We start from the raw sequence: 24682 nt of genomic DNA, 5'->3' as shown, positions 1-24682 counted from the left end.
ATAGAACTGACTTGCTACACACGAGTGTTTTGTCTTGCAGGGACTTTAGGTGGCTTATTTAGCCAAATACTTCAAGGAGAGGACATTGTTAGAGAACGGGCAATCAAATTCCTTTCTACAAAACTTAAGACTTTACCAGATGAAGTCTTAACAAAGGAAGTAGAGGAACTTATACTAACTGAATCCAAAAAGGTAAGCTTTAGTCATCATTTGGCAAGACTTCTCTAAAACAAAAGAGTGTATTTGAAATTAGCAGTATTCATTAATGCTGTATGTAGCTTATGTATAAAATGATATATTCCATTAGGACCACCACAGAATGTCAAGCTTTTTCTTATATTTTGCACTTTAGTCACCACTAATGATGAATCAGCATGTTGATTTAAAGGGATGTGATCACATTTAAATCTTTCTCATGGTGTTACCCTCCAAATATATGTATTCTTAAGGATTCTGTACAAATCATTTCCTTCAGGAAATTTTACCTAATTTCCATTCCTCTCCCCAATTTTAGGATATTCTTCTGTAGTATTCTGGGTCATTTCAAAATGACAAGGAAATATATTGAAATGTCTGCTTTTTTGTCTTACCCCTTATGACTGTAGCCCAGGATACCATGCTTATTTGTGCTCCCAGCATCTAGTGTAGTTAGAGATGCTAAGATTTGCAAGATGTGTCACAGCTAACTTTTCACTCATAAAGTGCCAAAGTTTGAAAATCATTGCTTTTATATATATGTTCAGGAAAATTCAACTGTCTCTAACAGTACCACTGACTTGCTTACTAATAAGATTTCTTCAATAAGAGCAAATGGAGCAGCTATCCAGCTGGGAATATCAACATTTCACCCATGCCCCAGCTAGTAAAACAGTGGGGTACATTATGATTGCTCGTTTCTTTGGTCTGTGAACAGAAAGGCTTAGACCTACTCATGCAGGGGATGTCTGGGCGGCTCAGCTGTTGGGAGTCTGTCTGCCTTTGGCTCAGGGTGTGATCCCAGGATCTGGGAATCAAGTCCCCCATCGGGCTCCCTGCAGGGTGCCTGCTTCTCCCTCTGCCTGTGTCTCTGCCTCTCTCTGTGTCTCTCATGAATGAATAAATAAAATCTTTAAAAAAAAAAAAAAAAAAAAAAATCTTTAAAAAAAAAAAAAAAAGACCTACTCCTGCAAAGCGCTTAAGACTTGCATGGTCTCCTAATTTGTATACAGTTGCCATATTAATGTGAATTAATTGATTTATTGCTGCTTTTGTTTATTTTTAAAGATTTTATTTAATCTCTATACCTCATGTGGGGCTTGAATTTACAACCCCAAGATGTATGCATGCTCTACCTACTGAGCCAACCAGGTTCCCCGAGCTGCTTTTATTTTATTTTTTAAGATTTTATTTATTTATTCATGAGAGACACAGAGAGGGAGAGGCAGAGACACAGGCAAGGGAGAAGCAGGCTCCCTGCAGGGAGCCCGACGTGGGATTCGATCCTGGGTCTCCAGGATCACACCCCAGGCCAAAGGCAGGTGCTAGACCGCTGAGCCACCTGGGCTGCCCACCGAGCTGCTTTTAAATACCAGAAATTGAATCTGATTTGACAGTCGAATACAGAATTCTACTTTTTTTTGCTTACCACCCCCAAAAGAGCCTTTTTAGACTGATTTTTCTTAGCCGTTCTCCTATGAAATTCTAATGCCACAGATATATCTATTTATGCATAGTTTGTGTATCTGTACTTTATCCATTAAAATAAGAAAAAAAGTACAATTTTCCAGGAACCAACTTTTGCCCTTTTGGAGACCATGCAGCACCCCACCGAGAACACATACATAGTGTACTCTAAAGGTAAATTGACTGAAGCTAAAAGTTGTCCTCTCATCAGTATTTCAGAAATATTAATAGTAATCTGACTTCAGTAACTGAAGTAAATTCCTTAGACTGTTTCAATATTGATCTTTCCTATTTTTTTTCTTTCTTTCCTATTGAAGTGATAATAGTACTATAATTCCAAATTACTTCTTTCTAGGTCCTAGAAGATGTGACTGGTGAAGAATTTGTCCTGTTCATGAAGATACTGTCTGGGTTAAAAAGCTTACAGACAGTGAGTGGAAGACAGCAGCTCGTAGAGTTGGTGGCTGAACAGGCTGACCTAGAACAAACCTTCAACCCCTCGGACCCCGACTGTGTGGACAGGCTCTTACAGTGCACTCGGCAGGCGGTGCCCCTCTTCTCTGTGAGCTCTTTGTTTTACACACTTGGTATTTTGATTACTCTATTGAAGCTGGTATTTCTGTAGATACTCCCTTGAGCGTTCTCCACAAACTTTTGCATAAAGTAGTAACACAGTGGAGGGAATATTACTTTATGGAGGCCTTAGTGGGGTGGGGGGGATCCCAAAACCACAAGAAATTTCTTTAAGGTCTTGCTTAGAGACATTTTTAAAGTCTAGAGGATTTTGCATCATACTTTATGGTTTGGCTGAGTTCTTAAAGCATTTGGTTTAGTAATTTAGCTTTTTCAAAAAAATTTTTAACAGATTGTTGTCCTAGGTAAATATGCTCTTTATCTCTGGCTTTGTGATTCCCCTGGGCATGAGTCTTCCAGGATGTGCATAGAATCATTTGAAAAACACTCCTCCTTTCTCCTCCTTTTTGAACAATCTACAAAATTCAATGCTAAAATATCCCCAGAAATTTGACATTACTGAGGAAAACAGATAGATGTCCCAGTGCTCCAGGTTACTTTGCAACAGTGTATATTGCCTACAAAGGTTGCTTCTGGGGTATGCACTGTATTGTATTTATAGCACAGTACTTGATGTTGTCATGCTCAGCATTTATTAAATAATATACTATTCTATGTGAAAGACTATGCCCCCTTTTTTGACAACTCATTGTTCTTTGGATTTTTACAGAAAAATGTGCATTCCACAAGGTTTGTGACTTACTTCTGTGAGCAGGTTCTCCCCAACCTCAGTTCCTTGACTACCCCAGTGGAGGGTCTTGATATACAGTTGGAGGTAAGAGAAAAATGTCTTCTTTAGTACTAAAAAGGCATTCCCATATTTTAACATAAATATAAGCCACTAAAGTAGAGACCTGATTCTAAGAGAGTAAAGGTGTGAGAGCTAGCTAGTAATCTGTCTCAGGGTTAATCACACAGGAATGCTTTATGAATTTAATGAAAGTTTGTTGCATTGGGAAAGCACTGCCTGTAGTGTTCATGATTCTCTTTCTCTTTGTAGCTTTAATACTTTTAAATAAGGTGCTTAATTCATGACTGTTCCTGTCTCTATCCATAATTGATAGAATCAGATTTAAACTGGCTTAACACAAAATATCCTTTATCCCTACTCCAGTATAGTTGATAACTCTCTCTCCCTTGTATCTGAACTATAATGTACATATACTTTTTTTCCACAGCACATGTAACACTTCACATTTATCTCACATTTAACTGATTCATCTCCATAGCCCCAGAGTCTAGTGCAGAGTCTGATTCTGAAAGGCCCTTAATAATGATTGTTGAATTGAGCTGAAATGTGGAAATGTATGTGCCATTTTCTCATAGGTTTTTGGAATACACAAGAGTCCCACTGTGTATGGACACTGTCATTTGCTTCAGATGTCCTGGGTTTGGCTTATTAGACTGGGATTGAGTAAAGGAGAGATGGAGAGATGGACCTAAAGAATACTTGCAATTACCAATACTTTGAGTTTGTGTCCAGAGACTAACTTTAATAGCAAATGAAGCCCATTCTAAATGTAAATAATTCTTTGCTGTTAAGAGTTTTCCTAAGTGTCTTTTCATAGTACAATATTAAGCTATAGCAGAAAGTCTTAAAAAGTTACCTAGAATCATTATTTTACAGCCCTTGCTCATTCAAAAAAAAAATGCTATTAACAGTGAATTCTGTATTTTAGGTATTGAAACTCTTGGCAGAAATGAGTTCATTTTGTGGTGACATGGAAAAGCTAGAAACAAATTTAAGGAAACTATTTGACAAGTTATTGGTAAGGACTTTTTTTCTTTTCTTATGGCATAGTCAGTGTGTAATCCCAGAGTCTAATAGTGTGGTGTAATTTCTAGAGAACCAACTTTTGAAATTCAGATTGGGTAGAGTAATTAGAATGATTCTAGCAGGTGTTTTTAGTTGTTCGGGCCACATGTTCTCTACTTTTAAAAGAAAATCTTTGGCATTTCTTTTATTGTTGATGCTTTGCATAAAAAATAACACAGGGTTTTTATACTAGATCTTTTTGGTATTCCTTTATCAAAATATTTTTCACATTTGCTCCAGGTTGCTGCACAAGGCCAAGTAGCTATAGCTGCTAGGAAATAAAGTCATTCAGGTCATAATTTTGGAGAAAATAGGCCATCTGCTAAAATCATTTTCAGCATCACCAAGTGATTTCCTTGTTGGATGTAAGCACTTGTATACCTGACACAATGAGTGATAAGCATTAGACCTGTAATGTGATGAATGGAGTCATCCAGCATCTGGAGCTCTTCCAGACATGTAACCCCTACCAGGGGCTCACAGCACTGGTATCGAATGCATTTGGCAGTACTTGTAATGTAACGAGAGTCAAACAATGTAGGAAAATGTTCATAAAACATTTTTGGAATTAGCTTAATAAAATGGTTAAAAGCATCAGCTTTTGGTGGCAAATCTAGATTGAATCCTGATTCTTCAGCTTACTGTTTCACCATAGAAAAATTACAGGGGCACCTGGGTGGTTCAGTGGTTGAGCGCTTGCCTTTGGCTCAGGGCATGACCCCGGGGTCCCAGGATCGAGTCCCATGTCGGGCTCCCTACAAGGAGCCTTCTTCTCCCTCTGCCTGTGTCTCTGCCTCTCTCTGTCTGTGTCTCTCATGAAGAAATAAATAAAATGTTTAAAAAAAAATTACCTACACTCAGAACTTCCTTCATTTGTATAAGTGTTTAATAAAGGTTATCTACTTCACTCTCAGTAATAATAGTAGTAATAGTGGTGGTGGTGGTGGTAGCAGCAGCTATCTAATGTGGAGGAGGCTAGATCATTGATCCAAAAAGTAGGAGGGATAGCTTACCTAAATTTCTGATTTTGGTAGTTTTTAATGCTTCATGCCTTAAAAGCATGCCCTGCAGTTACTTCAGTGTATGTTTATAATTAGAGCATTTATAGCAGATTGCAAATATCTCTATATTTTCACCTCTTAGGAGTACATGCCTCTCCCTCCAGAAGAAGCAGAAAATGGGGAGAATGCTGGTAATGAAGAACCCAAGCTGCAGTTCAGCTATGTGGAATGTTTGTTGTACAGCTTCCACCAGCTGGGCAGAAAACTTCCAGATTTTTTAACAGCCAAGCTAAATGCAGAAAAACTGAAAGATTTTAAAATTAGGTGATGTATAATTGAAGTGGTCCGATCGTTGGCAAAGATGATGGCTATCTTGATATTCCCTTGGTTTTCTTTTCCTTTTACAAGAGCTGTCTCCCAACCCTGCCTTACCCCATGGGACAAAATGGAACACCCTCAAAACAGGAATGTATATAAACCTGTAGCATAACAAATCCAGGTCAGGGAAGGAACTTTTTCAAAAACAGACTCACTCTCCTCACTTGCTTTATAATCTTGAGCAGGTTCCCAACCTCTCTAACTTCCAGATCTTCCTCAGCAGTTACTTAAATGATAACAGCACCTGCCTCATTGAGCGCGGTGCCTGGCACATCGTGGATACTCTGTAAACTCGTGGTTAATGTCTTAGAGTGTTCTACAGGAGCAACACTAGAGAAATCATACGTTATTTTCATGAACACATTTCATATTGAATCATTTTATTAACAACTTCACATCTTAAACTTTGAAATGCTTGGCCACTTGCATCGTCTGTTACCATCCTCTACTCTTTGGTAAGACAATGGTTTAATACTTGGTAAAACATTTGATCAGAAGCAGCAAGTTAAGAAATAACTCCAAAAATTAAAAAATGATGCCAGGTTATTAAGCACAGTTCCTGGAAGGCTATATACTGCCTTCACTTGAAAAAGGTATTACTTTGAAGTCTTTGAGATTTATGTGTGTTTATAATAAATTCTCCAGTCTGCGGTTTGGTTTTATTTTTAACTAGACCTTCTGGGTCAAACACATCCCTTGTTAGCAGATAAATACATAGAGGTTAAAGTGACTTGTCTAAGGTCACTTGACCTTCAGTTGGCCACTGAAAGAGTAGAACCCAGGCCACCTGATTCTTATCCTTGGCTCCTGAAGTTGGTTCACTCTGACCATGCTTTGCATTTTGACATAACAAGAACAGTGTTACAAATCTTTCCCTGCCAGGTTGAGTATGGATTTACTCGCATTTTTGGTAAAGGTAAACTGCTTTTATTTCACTTATTTACATATCTCTTGTGATCATATATTGATAATTTTTAAAATTCCTTTAAAAATTATCTTTACTAGTTAAGAACATTTAGCTGTAGTAGAAGATTCTCTGTTTAAAAGCAGAGTTGACAAAGTGATTTGCTAATTAGCCAATGCTTGTTTATTTAGGCTGCAGTACTTTGCACGGGGTCTGCAGGTTTATATCCGACAACTTCGCTTGGCTCTGCAGGGTAAAACAGGCGAGGCCTTAAAAACAGAAGAGGTAAGAATACTGGGTCACATCTTATAAGGAAATTTTTTATAATAGCCAGCACATAGTACATATCCAGGCTCGATTCTTATGTTGAAATGTAACATTTGACTGTATTTGAACTGGTAATACAAGTCTTTGTTGAAGACAACAGGATGATGTTAGAAGAGTGTTTGCCTATTTATTTGCTAAGCTATATTTTTATCCTTGTTGAAATATTTCAAATATTTCCAAGTTTGTGAAGTGTTACCAAACTTAGATACATACCAGTCTTTCACTAGGCTCTCATTAGTACATTTTGTTCAAATATTTAATTGACGTTTGTGATATTTTAATTTTTACCTTTTTGAAAACCAAATACCAATTTACATTGAAAAAAAGATTAAATTGCCAATTCTGTACTAGACTATATGTGTGTTTGTGTTGGGATTTTTGCATTTCTCCGACCTCACCTGTTCTGATCAATCTTCATCCCAGTTCTAATGAGATAGTAAATTTTCATTATGTCTTCCTGTAACTTAAGCTGATGACTTTTAAAACAACCCCTATGTGAATTTGAGCTGTCCTTCACTCATTTCTTTCAGATAAATGGTGATAACACTTTAATGTTCTAACCTGTCAAGGGAACATAAAGATTATTTGCTTTCTTTGCCATCTCTACACTCATTTAGAGTCTAGAAGTGGGAATAAGCAGAAATGATCCTGAAAAAGAAGTGTAATTATTCTAGTTCTATATGGGAATGGGATATGCTTCATAAAAGTTACTGGCACTTTAATTTTGTTTTCCTTTTGCAGAACAAGATTAAAGTTGTTGCACTGAAAATAACAAATAATATTAATGTTTTAATCAAGGTAAGTGGGTTGGGGTTTTTTTGGGGGGAGGGGGTTGTTTGGTTTTGGGTTTTTTTGCCTTTTTTTTTTTTTTTTTTTTAGCATTCCTTTCTTACCCAGTCCTTCCAGCTACCTAGAAAGTGCAACAGGCTATCCATGTGTCTTTAGGTCTTTAATGGTACCTTTAAAGGGGAAATACCATTGTATTCCAGATGTTTGGCCTTTTAAGGCTTTATGCTTTTTACAATACCAAGTGCCATTGCTGTAGCTATCATAAAGTCATATATTTTGTTTTATTTAAAACTTATTGCAAAAACACTGCAAACAAAAGGAGGCCTGCAGATTTTCTGTGGCCCAAAGCATTGTAGCAAAGACATTTAGACTCAGAAATTTCACTGATTGAAATTCTAGTGGTTAGTTCCTTTCAAATGGCCAGTAAAACCCTGCTTTGCTTACATTAAGGATGCACGAGCCTGTGTGACCCATGAAATGTTTCCCTGTGGTCTTTTCTGTTAACTGTCTATGTAATAAATTGAGAGCTTTCTGTACTGTAGGCTAAGGTCTTACTTTACTATTAAAGCATAATATCCTTCAGCTCTATTTACCCTCCCCAGGTATCCATTAACCCAACAAAAGACAATGGAGGGGGAGATCACAACAAAGTAACCATCATCTGTTCCTAGAAGTTAACAGTATTATAGCCAGGTAGAAAAAAGATAATATTTCTAACACCTAGAGCACAAAGCTTGACAGTAACAAAATTAGGACTAATGGTAAACCCTAACACTAATCTGGTAAAAATTAAAAACCCCATGCAATAATTACTTTTAATCAGAAGAGAAAGAAACTTTTCGGAGAATGCAACAGTGAAACAGTAAGGGGTGAGTGTCATGGAAAAAGAAGAGGTATGAATACTCTTATCTCCTGAGAAAATGTTTATAATAGAAACCATTTACTCTCTGTTTTTTTTTTTTTTTTCAATTTAAATTCAGTTAGTTAACATAATTGTAGTACTGGTTTCATGAGTAGAATTTAGTGACTTATTACTTACATAAAACACCCTGTGTTCATCCCAACAAGTGCCTTTGTTTTTTTAGGTTTTATTTATTTATTTGAGTGAGAGATAGATAGCAAGAGAGAGCATGAGGGAAAGGCGGACAGAGAGAATTGGGCTCTTTGCTAAGGAAGGGCTCAATCTCAGGCCCTGGGGACCATGACCTGAGCAGAGGGAAGATGCTTAACTGAGTCATCCAGGTGCCCCCTAGTGTCTTTTTTTATGTCCATCACTCTTTTAGGTCGTCCCTCTTTTTTTCTTTTTTAAGATTTTTTTTATTTATCCATGAGAGAGACAGAGAGAGGGGCAGAGACACAGGCAGAGGGAGAAGCAGGCTCCATGCAGGGAGCCCAGCCCGATGGAGGACTCGATCCCAGGACCCTGGGGTCACACCCTGAGCTGAAGGCAGACGCTCAACCACTGAGCCACCCAGGGATCCCCATAGCTCATCCATCTTAACTATAGAGTCTCTTATGGTTTGCCTCCCTATTTTTTATCTTACTTTATTTTTCCTTCCCTTTCCCTGTCTCTATTTTGTTTCCTAAATTCCACATATGTCTCCCTCCTCCTGTGTCTCTGCCTCTCTCTATCATAAATAAATAAAGTCTTTTTTTAAAAAAATTTTGACATACGAATGAAATCATATTTCTTTTTCTGATTTATTTCACTTAGCATACTACATTCCAGTTCCACCCACATTGTTGCAGATGGCAAGATTTCATTCTTTTTGATGGCTGAGTAATATTCCAGTGTGTGTATATATATGTGTGTGTGTGTGTGTGTGTGTGTGTGTAGCTACATACACACACCATCTTTATTCATTCATCATCAGTCAGTGGACATTTGAGCTCTTCCCATAATCATAGCCACCACTTATTTCAAACTTAAAAATAGTAATTTCAAACCATGAATTCATATATTAAAATGTGAGATTTTTTGAGGAATAATTTACACACGTCACTGTATACAACATGATTAGCATACATATACAGTGAAATGATTACCACAAATAGGACTATTTATTTATTTATTTATTTATTTATTTATTATAAAGATTTTATTTATTCATGAGAGACACAGAGAGGCAGAGACACAAGCAGAGGGAGAAGCAGGCTCCCTGCAGGGGAGCCCAATGTGGGATTTGATCCTAGGTCTCCAGGATCATGCCCTGGGCCGAAGGCAGACAACCGCTGAGTCATCCAGGCATCCCAATTTTCTCATTTAGATACAGTAAAATCCCTTCCTTAATAACAGTATCATATGCTAAATCAGTACAGTTAGAAGCTTCAAGTGTTTTTGATCCAAAGGACTTTACTACTGACTAATTCCGTACCTTTATCTGGCATAATAGACTTCAGTTTCATGTAGTAGAAGGTGCTTTTTATTAGTATATTTAACTGTGGAAAGAGCACAGTTTTTTTTGTTTTTTTTTTTAAGATTTTATTTATTCATAGAGACACAGAGAGAGAGAGAGAGAGGCAGAGACACAGGCAGAGGCAGAAGCAGGCTCTGTGCAGGGAGCCTGACGTGGGACTCGATCCTGGGTCTCCAGGATCATGCCCTGGGCTGCAGGCGGCGCTAAACCACTGAGCCACCTGGGCTGCCCAAGAACACAGTTCAATCAAATTTTACCTGTATATAAAAATCAGAATGGGGCACCTGAGTGGCTTAGTCAGTTGGGTGTCCAACTCTTGGTTTTGGTTCAGGCCATGATCTCTGGGTCATGGGACTGAGCCCCACATGGGGCTCTGCCCCCAGTGCAGAGTCTGCTCCTGCTTACTGTCTCTTCCTCTCTCTCAAATAAATAAAATCTTCAAAAAAAAACAAAAAACAAAAACAAGGGACGCCTGGGTGGCTCAGCAGTTGAGCGTCTGCCTTCAGCTCAGGGCATGATCCCCGGGGTCCCGGGATCGAGTCTCACATCGAGCTTCCCACAGGGAGCCGGATTCTCCCTCTGCCTGTGTCTCTGCCTTTCTCTGTGTCTCTCATGAATAAATAAAATCTTTCAAAAAGAAATCAAAAACTGGTAAATGTTAGGCAAAATACTAAGAATAAATATGTTTAGACAATCCAAGTTTTGAGGATAGCATATTAGGTTATTTCATTTCTGGATTACTTTATCATTTAAATTCAGCAAACATTTGCATTACCACATACTAACATATTTAAATCTTGTGAGTTTTTTCCTTACTGGTAATTTATAGATCTTTAGGAATATGATTAGCCAGGTCTTTAGTTTTCTAATTGTGTTCAAATTTTTAACCACTTAAAAGTCTGCAAAAGCAAATGCAGATTATACCATTCTTTTTCCCTTAAAGCACCTTGGTGACTGCATCTGTGCAAAAATCTAAAAAAAAGAAAAAATTAGCTACAGTTGAAGGTGATGTACACAAAATGACATTAATGAAGTGTAATAGGTGCAATTTGTAAACATAATTGTGTTTGTTTTTTCTCTTGCAATTTTTTTTTAGGTGAACAGGAAAGATAGATCAGAGCTTACTCTCTCCTAAAGTTTGTCTTTAAGATGTCTCCATGTTTCCTGCCCGCACCACCACTCCCTCCCCCCCTCCAATACCACCAAATATATTAAAAATCTTGTCTTATTTTGTCTTTTCAGGATCTCTTCCACATTCCTCCTTCTTATAAAAGCACAGTAACATTATCCTGGAAACCTGTACAGAAGGTTGAAATTGGGTAAGATATATTTAAAAGAGATTTAAGTATTCTAATATTCACGATTTATAAGTATGAAAACCTGAATTCAGTTGTTACATTTACTACACAAAATGGTACCTTATCAGTTAAATAATCTTAATAAGATGTTAAAGTATGAGTATTAGAAGCATGACTTAAGATATAAGGTCTAATTGCAGTATGTATGGAAAAAACTAGTGGAATACAACCCTGGAATTTTCAGGCTTGTCTGTGTTCCTATGACATAACTAGACTTCTGACAAGTTTTACAAACTCAGTCACTTGACCTTACAGTCTTTGTAGCTACATATTCCAGATTATTTTAAAGCCTTGTAAATGCCCTCTGGTATTGTCTGTATAACTAAGGCACAGTTAATTTGATAACTCAAAAGTTATTTCCTTTTTTCTGATGTGAGTATCATCTTTAGGATGTCTTTTGTGACTGATACACTAAATTACAAGTGTATTAATAGCGTCCGGTAATAGAATTTTTTTATTGCCGTTCTTACCATTGTAGGCAAAAGAGAGCCAATGAAGATACAACTTCCGGTTCACCACCCAAGAAATCTCCAGCAGGACCAAAAAGGGATGCCAGGCAGATATATAATCCTCCTAGTGGGAAATATAGCAGCAATTTGGGCAACTTTAATTATGGTGAGCGTTTCCGTTTGGGTACAAGCAATATGAGAAATTAGGCAGAAATTGTGTCATAGTTGATTTTAATAATGATCTATACTAACATATACCTCTTTCCACGGACTTTTCTGAGTTAGCTAGGGGAACTAGAGCTATTGGGGTAACAAGTTCCCCTGTTCCTATCTAACCCTCCCTGGTGGGCTCACTGACTTGAGCATGCAATACTTAAAAAAGAACTTGAAAAATATGCCTCTTGTATTCAGAGGAAGGAACAAAACAATGGAAGTTGGCATGAAGCATCCATTCTTGGTTTTCCTTGTAACTTCAAGACAAGACATTGAGTGCATTATCCCTCGGGAGTAGATACAGGTGCTGACAGATGTGGTGATCTTAATGATGCCTCTTGGACCTTATCTGCCTCCTGCTTGTCCTTCCATCTTCTTACGTATTTCAAAAGGAGAAGGCATGGAAGTGGAATCAAATGTTTAAGAGTGTCATCTGGCAAGGAAGATGTGTCCTGTTGCAGTCTCTCCCTCTTGCCCAGAGTGCAGACTCCCTCTCCGCGTTAGCCATTGGTGCCAGGAAAGCTTCCCACTAGTCCTTTCTCTCCCGCTGCTGTGGAAGAAGCAAGGTTTGGCTCATTTGACTTACACCCTCATAGATTCTTTCAAAGAAGAATGGATGAAAATATCACCAATCCGCTCCTTGATCCTGCTTTAAGACGACTGAGGTTAATAATACAACCACATATGCTTATGACTGGTCTTACCAGTCAGAATTAATTCTGCAGTAATTATTCTTAAAGCACATTCTGAAACACATACTCTTTATAATCATTTCCAAGGTAAAATAATCATGACATTAAAGTCTTCGTGCAAAAGCTAAATTCCTTTAATACCTGAGCAGATTATAGAAAGGCAGTTTTTAGATTGTGAAATGACCCTTCCACTCCACTCAAAGATCACTGAGTTCTTTTTACTTGTTATGTAAATATGCATTTTTTTCTTAGCCTCTTTTCTTACTTGAAAAATAGGGAAACACAGAACTCTTAAAAACTTCAAGTAAAAAGGGGGGAGAGAATATCTGTGAAAACATTTTGTAAATGGAAAGGATTCTACTACTTCATTGCAACAAAGATTGTTTTCACTTGTATGATTTAAGTGGTGTCTATCAGAATTATTCTTAAAATCAACTATTTTCTCAATACTAGCCTCATTTGAGTTAAACGAAAGTAATTAGGAGCTATGGCAATACAAAGAGAATTGTGTTGTCACTTAGGCAGGTGAGTTACTCTGGAGGTTCCATGAGGATTCTGCGCTATGAAGCTCATTGCCTGCCTGGTCTGAGAATCCAGTGACATAGTGCATGTGAAAAAGAGATGAGAAAAATGCCTCAGAATTGGAGGGGAGAACATGTTTTGTGTTCTGTCATTTAATGCTTGGATTTTCTTAACCACATTTGGCACGATCATTGTAATTCCACTTTTCTGTGTCAGCCAAGCTCACATTTTGTTTTTTCTAAAGACTGCTTGGATGGCTTTATGGTTTTTTGTTGTGTTTTTTGTTTGTTTGTTTAAGACATGTATGCTGAGGGGTTAGGAACTTGATTCTTTTTGGTTATTAGAAAACCAGGTAGTATTACTATACTGTCCTATTACAGTGAAAGAAATAGATGGTGCCAGTGTCACAGGCCTGAACTTAATCATCATGGAAGAGGAACCAGATTTTGTGTTTGATCTTTGAGTATAGGCAGGCATATATAGACTTTTTTTTCCTTATCCAGATTTACTGCTTTACTAATCAAGGTCTCTCAGTTAACTTTCTGGTGCATTTTCAATCAAAGTATTTACAAACACCTACTCATGGTTAGTTTTCCCTCCTGCATACAGAGCTGTCCAGTAAGCCAGAAGTACTAAACATGCTATGTTTTGTGACTTGTGTGCTTCATCTTTTACCTTTTTAGAATGTAAAAATAAAGTATAATTTTAACTGAAAGCAGTGGTTTTTCAAGTTAGTAATGTAAGCTTGAAACCACTGCAAAGATCCTGAAAGTGCAGAGTGAATGGTGCCTCAGGATGGAGCCCTTCAAAAAGAGTATTTGGTGACTCCCTAAACTGTAGAAATGGCCGCATCTCTTGCAGATCCAAAAGAAATAGCACAGGGGATCCCTGGGTGGCGCAGCGGTTTGGCGCCTGCCTTTGGCCCAGGGCGCGATCCTGGAGACCCAGGATCGAATCCCACATCGGGCTCCCGGTGCATGGAGCCTGCTTCTCCCTCCGCCTGTGTCTCTGCCTCTCTCTCTCTGTGACTATCATAAATAAATAAAAATTAAAAAAAAAAAAAAAAAGAAATAGCACAGAAAAAATAACCATATCAAACAACATGTTTTTACAGTGTGGGTAACGTACTCACTAGATATAGCTGAACAATTGAGGGTAGCTCAGTTCTGTGTATTGATTGAAAAACAATTTTAGTAGTCAGCTTCTAGGTAATAATGATATCTATAAAGATGTTAATTTGTTAAGTGGTTTGTTAAATTAACTGAAATGAAGGTTTTTATAATGAGTACAGTTGGGAGGAAATGTGCCAACATATGCATGGATGAGGCCAGGTCTTAAACAGTCTCACTGCCTACATACTCCCTGATGTAGTTCCTGCATCAGTTACTGGGAGCATCTTACCCTCAGACCACCTATGATTTTCTGAATATGTTCAGGGAGTAATAAATATGGTGGTTTCATTTACACGGCTTTCAAAGTGTTCAGTTTAGGAGAATGTGCCACGACATGAAAGATGACTTTGAGTCAGATCCCATTCTGTTAAACATAAATATTGGCTAAGTTGGGGAAAGGTCTAGTTAGTTTTCTAACTCAGGGTTGCTGGAGAAAGAAGAAAAAGATTAAAACATTACCCAAATAAGGTAACTATATTTCTAGCCATAATGGCAAAAAGAAAGATTGCAACATGGGCTTAATAGGAATTTTATAAGCATCCAACATTATGGATCCAAACTGGCAATCCCAGGTGGTTTTTATTGCTCCTAACAGGATTGCTACTGTGAGGAAGTTTGAAAGTTCAATGAAGAGATTTGATCTCTGGAATTAGAAATTTGAGACTCTTTGTTACGTATGATAAAAAGTCCAACCTGGCTGATAATTTTAATCAGTTTTTTTTTTTTCCAGAAAAGAAAGACTCCTTTAAGGAATATTTCTCTGGAGCTGTAAGAGAGTAACCAATGAATGAATCAAAGACTCATTCTACTCTGTGACACAAGTGACTTAATTTTTCTGCAAAAGATACACTTAATTTACATCTGTGATCTAAACACTGTATACATAATCACCTTTCTGGCTGTACTCTGAGCAGCTGATTAAAGCAGTGAGAAAAGCTGTTGGCATTTATATCTGCATTTTTGTGAGTCCAGGTGCTTGAAATATTATGACCATAACAAATTGCCTATTCACTGCATTTGAAAAGTACGTTCTTCAGTCTAGCTTAATTTTTCAAAACTGATCATTGATAATTTAAAACATTTTGCATTTGCAGCACGATCTTTTGAAGGCCAATGGCCTTTTTGCTAATTCCATATTAAATATAAGAATTTGTTATCATTTAACTATCTTTAGTAGTGATAGGCATCAAAATAAAGAACAAAGAAATGTAGTCATAACATTTTCATCTTGAGATATCTTGGTAGTGGGATACATTTAATTGGGTACCAACTCTGAACATCTTTGACAACTTGCCATGTGTGCTTTAGTATATACGTTGCCCTGGTTTTAGGTACAGGTTGAATTTGTAGACTAGCATAATACCAGCGCCGCTTTTATAGAGCCGACTGCTACACTCAAAGCTACGAGCTCCGTTTCTTGTTTCTGCTGTGCCATGAAGTCCTGAGCAGGACCTAAACCCTTGTTCGCTTTTTCGTAGAGCAGAGAGGAGCCTTCAGGGGAAGTAGAGGTGGCCGAGGCTGGGGAGCACGAGGAAATCGTAGTCGGGGAAGACTCTACTGAATAAGACATCGCATTCTTCAGCATTGTATTGTCATGAGCTTAATATACTTAAATTCTACTACTCATTGGATTGCCGGGGATGTCCCTTTAAAAGGACTGCTGCCTTCAGCTAAAAACTTAATGTTCTTTATACCTTTGTATGTATGATCTACTTTTGTAACAGACCATGGTTGTGTCCAAGGTAAAAACCACAGTGATATTTTTGGATGCTTTGTCCACGATCTTGACTTGTTTTTGCAATATCATCATTACTCAGACTTCATATTGTGAATCTTTTACTTTCAAACATCTTGGTAATTTGTTACTGAAAGCTATTCAAGACTAAAATGTAATGAAATTCAGTCTATTTCTGATAACTGGTAAAGATGATCAGTTGAAAGGTTACTGATTTCCTCTACCCTCCCCCCCCAATATATGGAGAAGAGTCATGGTCAATCATTAACATTTTATTTTCATTGTTAATTATAATAAAGCTGCTAGGCATTTTCTACCTAGTGTTATAAAAGCAAAATACCAGCTTTCTTAAAATGTAGAAATGACATTGCATTTTGAGGAGGAAGTAGGTTGCTTTGCACTGCTTACTTAACTCTTCTCCATATGTTGTGATACAAACTTTTTACTATGGGATCTATTTGAATAGAAATGTGTATGTATAATATACATACGTACATAAGCCTACGTGCATATGTGTGTGTATATATACATGCGTGCTGTGAAACTTGACTACACAACATAAATCATTTTTTTAAAATTCCTGGAACGGGTAGTCTTTGACACGGTGATGATCCTTTTGAGACTGAATTCATTATTAACTTGTTGCCTAGGTTTTCCTCCCAGTAGTGAGGGATTTTGAGTCAGTTGCACTTACATGATTATTGTTATTTAAAACTAAAAATAAACAAAGGCTGCATTTTCAAAGATAAATTTGGAGATCCCTGCTGGAGAAATACAGCCAAAATATTGAATCTGATGTACATATAGGTTTCTACAGGATGAGATAGAATAATTTAGAATTTGGGGATTTAATAACCAGGGCAACCCAGGAAAAGTGACTTGAAAACATGGTGTACCAATAAGCAAGGGATGCTCTCTCGGTTTGCTTTTGCCACTTTCAAGATTTTAACTTCTCAGGTTATTAATCAAAATTATTGTATAAGTTAGCTAATAGAACCTTTAGGTTAAAACAACAGACGGGGGTTTGTGGAGTGTTTAATGTCATGGGCATTTTTTAGTAGCCTAGGCCCTTTGCTCTGCATTCGAATGTTTCATATATTTTTGTTCCACAGTTAATCTTCCCTCCCCAAGTTTGCTATTCAAATTCAATGCCTGAATGACATTTTCTAGTAGTTTGACATATTTTTTGAGGAATAGTTTGTGATTCTAATGCAGGTGTCTTCATTACTGTTACCTCTACATTGGGGGAAAAAGTAACACCCCTTTGTTAGAATTACTGCACATGTTTATGGGGAAAATATTTTTAAAGACTAGAATGATACAAGTGAGCAAAAGAAGTTGGTCAGCTTGACTATGGAGTGGTGGCAATAATCTCTAAAACATTCCAAAAGAGTATGAGCTGAACCTAAGCTCCCTTGGAATCTGAGCAGACATAGGAACATGGAATTGCCATTTGAAAACTGTGACCAGATAGTCTGGACCTCAGAGGCATCAGCCGTGGCCTAAAGCCATTTCAAGTACAGAAACTGTATTGGGACTACAGTTATATAAATTTGAACATTAAATGTAACTTTTCCTCTATTTCTTTTTTAAAGCATATTTGTAAACTCACAGGTGAGCAGAAGTGACTTTACTTTCTCAAGTTTGATACTGAGTTGACTGTGTTCCTTTCTTTACCACCTCATTGTTCCCTTTACCTTTCCTAAGGCAATAGTGCACAACAACTTAAGGTTATTTTTGCTTCAAAAATTTGAAAGAAAAACTTCATGCCATGAATTTTTTTCTTTTGCAAGACACCTGTTATCACCTTGTTCAAATGTAAATGTTCCCTTATGCTTTTGAAATAAATTTCCTTTTGTAATTTTGTTTTGTGTCTTGATGTGTTATGATTATGATAAGATTCCTGGATCTCCATTAAACATCGATCGCTTCTCCTGTGCCAAGCAGTGTATCAGACCATGAAAATAAAAGATGGACAAGTTATGGCTCTGCCTTCAAGGAGCTCGGTCTTGCAAATTATCTTTAATTCTTTTTGGAGATGTATTTTTTTTTTTTTTTTTTTTTTTTTGGAGATGTATTTTTAAAAGCCGATACACTCTTCTGAAAAAAAAAAAAGGATTTGGCTATTTTTATTGAAGCAAAACATCAGATACATATTTGCCAAATCATTATGAAATAAGTAACTTCCATCTTCAAGTTAATACATAAAGCAAGTCGGAACTTCTTAATTTAACTACCAGTCTTTACTAAAAGTCTTCCTGAAGGCACCAAGAATGGGTAGGAGTGTCCTAATGCCAAAATTTAAATGGATCAGAAAAGATAATTCCCCTGGTGATTACATCCAGGCCAACAGCTTTACTGGCACATGTATGCCGAGATGGCCAAATCTCTGTGTCCGTCATTTCCTGCCTGGAGTTTCATAACGGCCTTCTAATTGATCTCCCTGCTGTTACACTTGACTCTTTTACAGCCTGTTCTAAACATGACAGCAGAGATCCACTCCTATTAAAGCTGTTCAGTGGCTCATTTCCGAATATAAATCAAAAACACTGCCATGGCCTTTCATCCCTGCCCTCAGCTGCCATCCTTCCTCCCCATCCTACTGCCCCAGTCAGTTAACTTCCTAGAGGCTAGGCAAAGACACTCCTGCCTCAGGGATTTTGACTTGTCTCTCTCCTTCAGATGCTCAAAGATCAGCTTCTCAAGGAATCTTAAATACTGCAATACCCCTTTCTGTCCTGCCAAAACTCCAAATCCCACTTAACCCTACCACATGGCCTCTAGAGCCTTTGCGAACCTCTAACACTGTACAGTTTGCTTGTAATGTTCATTCAGTCTCTCCCTGATAGAATGTAATGGGGCTCAAAGGCCACAGAGGTAAGGATTTCTGTATTTACTCACTGATAATCAGAGCTACCTAAAACAGCGCCTGCTACATAGTAAGCTTTCAATAAAAACTTAAAGGCAGTGTTTTAGACTGGGAATTTAGTGGTGAACAACAGAGGCAAACTCATGGGAGCTCACATCATATTGTGCAGGGCCTGATAAGCCGATTTCAGAAAGGAATAGTTTGAAAACAAGCATTCTAATGTGACTTAGCATAGAAAAAAACCGGAAACATTTTGAGCTGAGACCTGGATGATGATCTGGAGCCAGCCTAGTGAAGATGTCAGGGGAAAAGCATTTGAGATGGAAGCAACAAAACCTGCAGAACACTTGGCTTTAAGAGCACCAGGCTGCACTAAAATAAAACAATAAAAATGAGGGCCAGGGGCTATCCTAAAGCTTTTAGATTCCTAGTTTCAATCGCTGGGCTCCTAAATTCCTCATCTATGATAAGGAACTACTTTCAATAACTCAGAGGGCACTGTGCTCTCTGATCCTGAAGCATGTTCCCTCTGTCTGGAAAATCAGTTACCCCCCCCCCCAGTCTCCACCCCCATTCATCAAGCTAACAGATTCATCTTTCAGATCAGACTAGATTTCACTGTCCCCAGGAAGCTAGCCTTTCCTCCAAGTTGGGTACGGGACCATCCACTTGTGTGCTCCCCAGGCAACATGATCTCCCCATGTTAGGACCCTTAGGAAAAACTCAAAGCAGTTCTGTGTGAGTGGAAAACAGCAAATGAGATTGAATTCTAACAACTGTGATAGAAACTAAAACTTAGACTAATGAAATCTAATTTATCAAAAATCTAAGAAATCGTAGATACCTAGAAGTTGTACATTTACTCTCTAAAACTAATTAATACAATCACAAATAAGAAAATCCAGTAAAATTCTAGTCATAAAGACTTGATATTACAAACAAGATCTGAGACAAGGCCTCGATAGAATATTACATACAACTCCACTTGGTATTTCTCAAGAAATAAGTAGAAAAGGAACAGAGAAGACCAAATTAAAAAGGGGAGGGGATGGTATTGCTATGAGGAAAAACTAAAATTTAGCTTGCTAATAAAGTGATGAGGTCAAAAAAGCACAAACTTACAAAAGGTTTGAATAGAATGAACTTGGATTTGTCATCAAATGAGGATATTGAAACTTGAGAGTATGTGGAAATAAAATCCAGGGGTGGGGGCAGGGATGACCATCAGCTACTTACAGAATGGATGTCACAATACAATTACCCCATAGAAACTGTCCTCCCCAAATATATTAACAGCTGCAAGGCTTTTAATAAATTAATGTATGATAAATCTGTATCAGGAAAATTCATTTGAAGCTGACCATCAGAGCAGCCCTGGTGTCACTGTGAACTAGAACCCTGGGCTGACTGGACATTTGGCCTCATCCATCTAGTCCTCATGCTGCAGACTGCTTGATCTATTTGGCAAACTATTTCTAAATGAAATTACTATATTTAGGTATCCACAGCCTCCCCTTTTGAAAATCCTGTTCACTTTGCATATAGCTATTGGGGAGTTACATCTCTATAGCCCTTGCAGCCATAACTAAATTGTGTTTTAAAATTAAACATTTAAGCCACTAAAATTTAAGTTGGTTTACCAAGAAGCAAAAGATATTCAGTAAACAGATTTTTTTTTAAGATTTTATTTATTTATTCATGAGAGACACAGAGGGAGAGGCAGAGACACAGGCAGAGGGAGAAGCAGGCTCCAGGCAGGAAGTCCGATGCAGGACTCAATCCCAGAACCCTGGGACCATGCCCTGAGCCAAAGGCAGACACTCAACCGCTGAGCCACCCAGGTGTCCCTCAGTAAACAGATTTTAAAACAGAATGTTAACTCTCTCAGGTATATTTATATCTTGTATTTTCTCTAAGGAATAAAATCTTATGGAGATTTTCTGCAACTTTCAGATAAAATGGCCCAAAGGAGGAATAATCCAGAAAGTTCATTTTACCATTGTCAAATTCTTAGCTTCAAAAATTCTATACTTTATAGAGATAGTAAGTTAAAGTCAAACTAACCAAGCTTTCTGGAAGATACAAGTATATTTATATAGGAAATGCTTCCTGACATCAGATGCTAACAATATATAACTGAAAAAAGAATTAGGAGTTTACAAAGTACTACCAAAACAAACAAATATACAGGCCAAGATCTCTGATGAACATAGACATAAAAATCCTCAACATAATATTAGCAAGCTGCATTCAACAATATATTAAAAGGATCAGTCACCACAATCAAGTAGGATTTATTCCAGGGATGCAAGGATGGTTCAATATTTGCAAATCAATCAATATGATACACCACACTGACAAAACAAAGGATAAAAATCAATGATCATCTCAAAAAATACAGAAAAAAGCATTTGGCAAAATTTAACTTCTGTTCATGATAAAATCTCTCACCAAACTGGGTTTACAGGGAACATACCTCAACACAATAAAGGCCATATTATGAAAAACCCACAGCTAACATCATACTCGGTGAAAAACTAAGAGCATATCCTGTTAAGATCAGGAACAAGACAAGCTCGTCCACTCTTACCACGTTTATTCAACATAGTACTGGAAGTCCTAGTCACAGCAATCAGACAAGAAAAAGAAATAAATGGCATCCAAATTGGTAAGGAACAAGTTAAACTGTCACTATTTGCAGATAACATGATGCTATCCATAGAAAACTTTAAAGACTCCACCAAAAAACTATTATAAGTAAAAAATGATTTCAGTAAAGTGAGGATACATAGAAGTCAATTGTGTTTCTATATGCTAATTCTGAAGTAGCAGGAAAAGAAATTAAGAAAACAATTCCACTTACAATTACTCCAGAAAGAATAAAATACCTAGGAATAAACCTAACCAAGGAGGTAGAAGACCTGTCCTCTGAAAACTATAAAACACTTATGAAAGAAATTTAAGATAACATAAACAAATAGAAAGATATTCCACGCTCATGGACTGGAAGAACTGTTAAAATGTCTATACAATCCAAAGCAATCTACAGATTCAATGCAATCCCTATCAAAACACCAACAATCTTTTTCACAGAGCTAAAGTAATACTAAAATTTGCACAAAACCATAAAAGACCCCAAATAGCCAAAGCAATCTTAAGAAAGAACAAAGTTGGAGGTATCACCAACCCAAATTTCAAGACATACTACAAAGCTGTAATAATTAAAAACAGTATGGTACTGGCACAAAAACAGACACATAGGTCAGTGGAACAGAATAGAAAGCCCAGAAATAAACCCATTTTATCAGTATTCTTATCTCTTCTACAATAGAGGAGGCAAGAATATACAATGGGGAAAAGACAGTCTCTTCAATGAATGATGTTGGGGGAAATAGCTACATGCAAAAGACTGAAACAAGACCACTTTCTAGGTATGTCTCCTAAGGCAAGAGAAACAAAAATATAGTATTGGGACTATACCGAAATTAAAAAAAAAAAACAACACTTTTGCACAGCAAAGGAGACCACCAACAAAATGATAAGGCTGCCTACTGAATGAGATAAGATATTTGCAAATGATGTATCTGAGGCATTAATACCCAAAATATATAAATAACTCACACAACTCAACACCAAAAAAAATCACAAGAAACAAATAATCTGATTTAAAAATGGGTAGAGGGGGACGCCTGGGTGGCTCAGTCAGTTGAGCACTCTCGGTTTCAGCTTAGGTCAGAATCTCGGAGTTGTGGGATGGAGATGCACACTGGGCTCCACACAGTAGGGGGTCAGCTTCCCCTCTCCCTCTCCCTCTGCCCCTCCCCTCCATCACATGTGCACAAAAATAAATATATTTTTTTAAGTGGGCAGAGAGAGGACCCGAATAACATTAAAAAAAAAAAAAAAAAAGACATGCAGTTGACCAACAGACACACAAAAAGATGCTCACCATCACTAATCATCAGGAAAATGTAAATCAGAACCATGATGAAAGATCACCTTATACCTGCCAGAAGACTAGCTGTACCTTATAATAGATCTGGAAAGGGAAAGCAAGGAAAGGATTTCAGGCCGGGAACAGGATGAGCAGAAGCACTGCTATGTGGTAGTGTGCAATGCCTAGAACAGTTCAGTAAGACTAATGGGGCAGAATTTGGCAGCCAGGACCCGAGGCAGTCGGAATTCTATGGTGACCACCAGTGATCCTTGTCCTCATAAAATCTCCTCCCTTGAATGTGGCCAGAACATGTGAACATGACATCATGCCTGTGATACATCATGATACACAGCAAGAAGGGATTTTTGCAGACATCATGAAGGTTAACAAATTAGCTGATTTTGGGTTAATCAAAAGTGAGATTATTCAGATAGATCTTATCTAATCACATGAGCCCTTTAAATCTGAGCCTAGAGGGATGCATGGGTGGCTCAGTGGTGGAGCATCTGCCTGTGGCCCAGGGCGTGATCCTGGAGACCAGGATCCAGTCCCGCATCCGGCTCCCTGCATGGAGCCTGCTTCTCCCTCTGCCTGTGTCTCTGCCTCTCTCTGTGTCTCTCTGAATAAATAAAATCTTTAAATAAATAAAATCTATAAATCAATCAATCAGTCAGAGCCCAGAGATCAAAAATGGAGGAAGACAAAGAGTCGCAGTGGGGATTTTCGCGCTTCCCTTGAGGGACTAACTGCCACGATGAGAAGGCCACTGTAGCAAGGAATGGTGGGCAGCCCTGGAGTCAGCAGCCAGCAAGGGAACTGGGCACACCGGGCACACCGGGCACACGGGCAAAGGGCTGACTTTGAGAGCCTGAAGGAGGCGCCCAGCCTTACATGATCCCTGGGGGACACGGAGTCCGCAGGAGACTGCTGGTCTGGTCCACAGCAGGACACTAGTGCAGCATCCCCGCGGCGGGGCCCCAGGCAGGGAAAGCAGGCGCGCGTGGCCGTGAAATCTACGGCGGCGGCCGTGATCCCGCCGCGTCCCAGCCTTACGCCCCTGCGTGTCCGAGAAACTGCCGAGGGGGCACGTTTGTGATGTCGGGGCTTCTCGGATTCCTCACCCGCTCCAGCCATGCTCAGGCTCCGGGGTCAGCTGGGCCGGAGGTCAGCCCCGCATTAGCTACAGGGTCTCAGCCCAGTTTCCTGGTTGGCGGCGCTGCTGCGGGTGAAATCACTGAACACACGTAGTGAACGACAGTGCCTCGACTCTGCAGCGTCAGACACAGGTAAGGGGACTGACACTGACGTCTAGGCCTTCAGGTAAGGCGCTGAGAGCGGGGACATTGACTCCCCACGTCTGTGTTCCAGAATTCGGGGTCGCTTCCTACTGCCCGTGCCTAGACGCTCAGGTACCCCATACAAGGAACCCTTGGCGCTAGTCCCCCTTTCACCTGTATGGCTCCCTGTCTGTCGCCCGCAGGGTCCCCCACCCCTGGGCCCCAGCCCCCCACTCCAAGCCCTCCCCAGGCAACTGCTCTCTGCTGCGCCTGCACCCTTCCGCACCCATCACCGGTATTTCGGCCGCCCAGTGTCCCCCTAGGCCCCCCAGATCGCCCCAGTTCCCCCCAGTGTCCCCCCAGGTTCTCCAGGTCACCCCAGGGCCCCCCAGTGTCTCCCCAGGTCCCCCCAGGTTCCCCCCAGAGCCCCCACCCAGTGTCCCCCTGCGCCCCCCAGGTCCCACCCAGTGTCCCCCCACTGCCCCCAGGTCCCACCCAGTGTCCTCCCAGGTCCCACCCAGTGTCCCCCCAGTGTCCCCCCAGACCCCCCCAGGGTCTCTCCAGGTCCCACCCAGTGTCCCCCCAGGTCCC

The 24682-nt window shown here is 39.0% G+C and overlaps 1 protein-coding gene across 3 annotated transcripts in view; it reads left to right on the top strand.

Annotated features, from left to right (window-relative positions):
- Positions 1–17873, top strand: part of API5 (apoptosis inhibitor 5) — a 29925-nt gene extending 12052 nt beyond the window's left edge. Inside the window, exons 5-14 of one of the 3 annotated variants that reach the window (XM_041722574.1) lie at positions 41–192; positions 2018–2224; positions 2906–3010; positions 3915–4004; positions 5195–5376; positions 6526–6619; positions 7403–7459; positions 11110–11186; positions 11704–11840; positions 15757–17873. In XM_041722574.1, coding sequence (XP_041578508.1) covers positions 41–192; positions 2018–2224; positions 2906–3010; positions 3915–4004; positions 5195–5376; positions 6526–6619; positions 7403–7459; positions 11110–11186; positions 11704–11840; positions 15757–15779 — 1124 coding nt within the window. In that variant the 3' untranslated portion in view covers positions 15780–17873. The other 2 variants (XM_041722572.1, XM_041722573.1) reach the window with 2 other exon arrangements.
- The last annotated feature ends 6809 nt before the right edge of the window (positions 17874–24682 follow it).

Source organism: Vulpes lagopus, chromosome 11 (assembly GCF_018345385.1).
Source record: "Vulpes lagopus strain Blue_001 chromosome 11, ASM1834538v1, whole genome shotgun sequence".
Classification (NCBI taxonomy): Eukaryota; Metazoa; Chordata; class Mammalia; order Carnivora; family Canidae; genus Vulpes; species Vulpes lagopus.
This window is presented reverse-complemented; position numbering and strand designations above follow the sequence as displayed.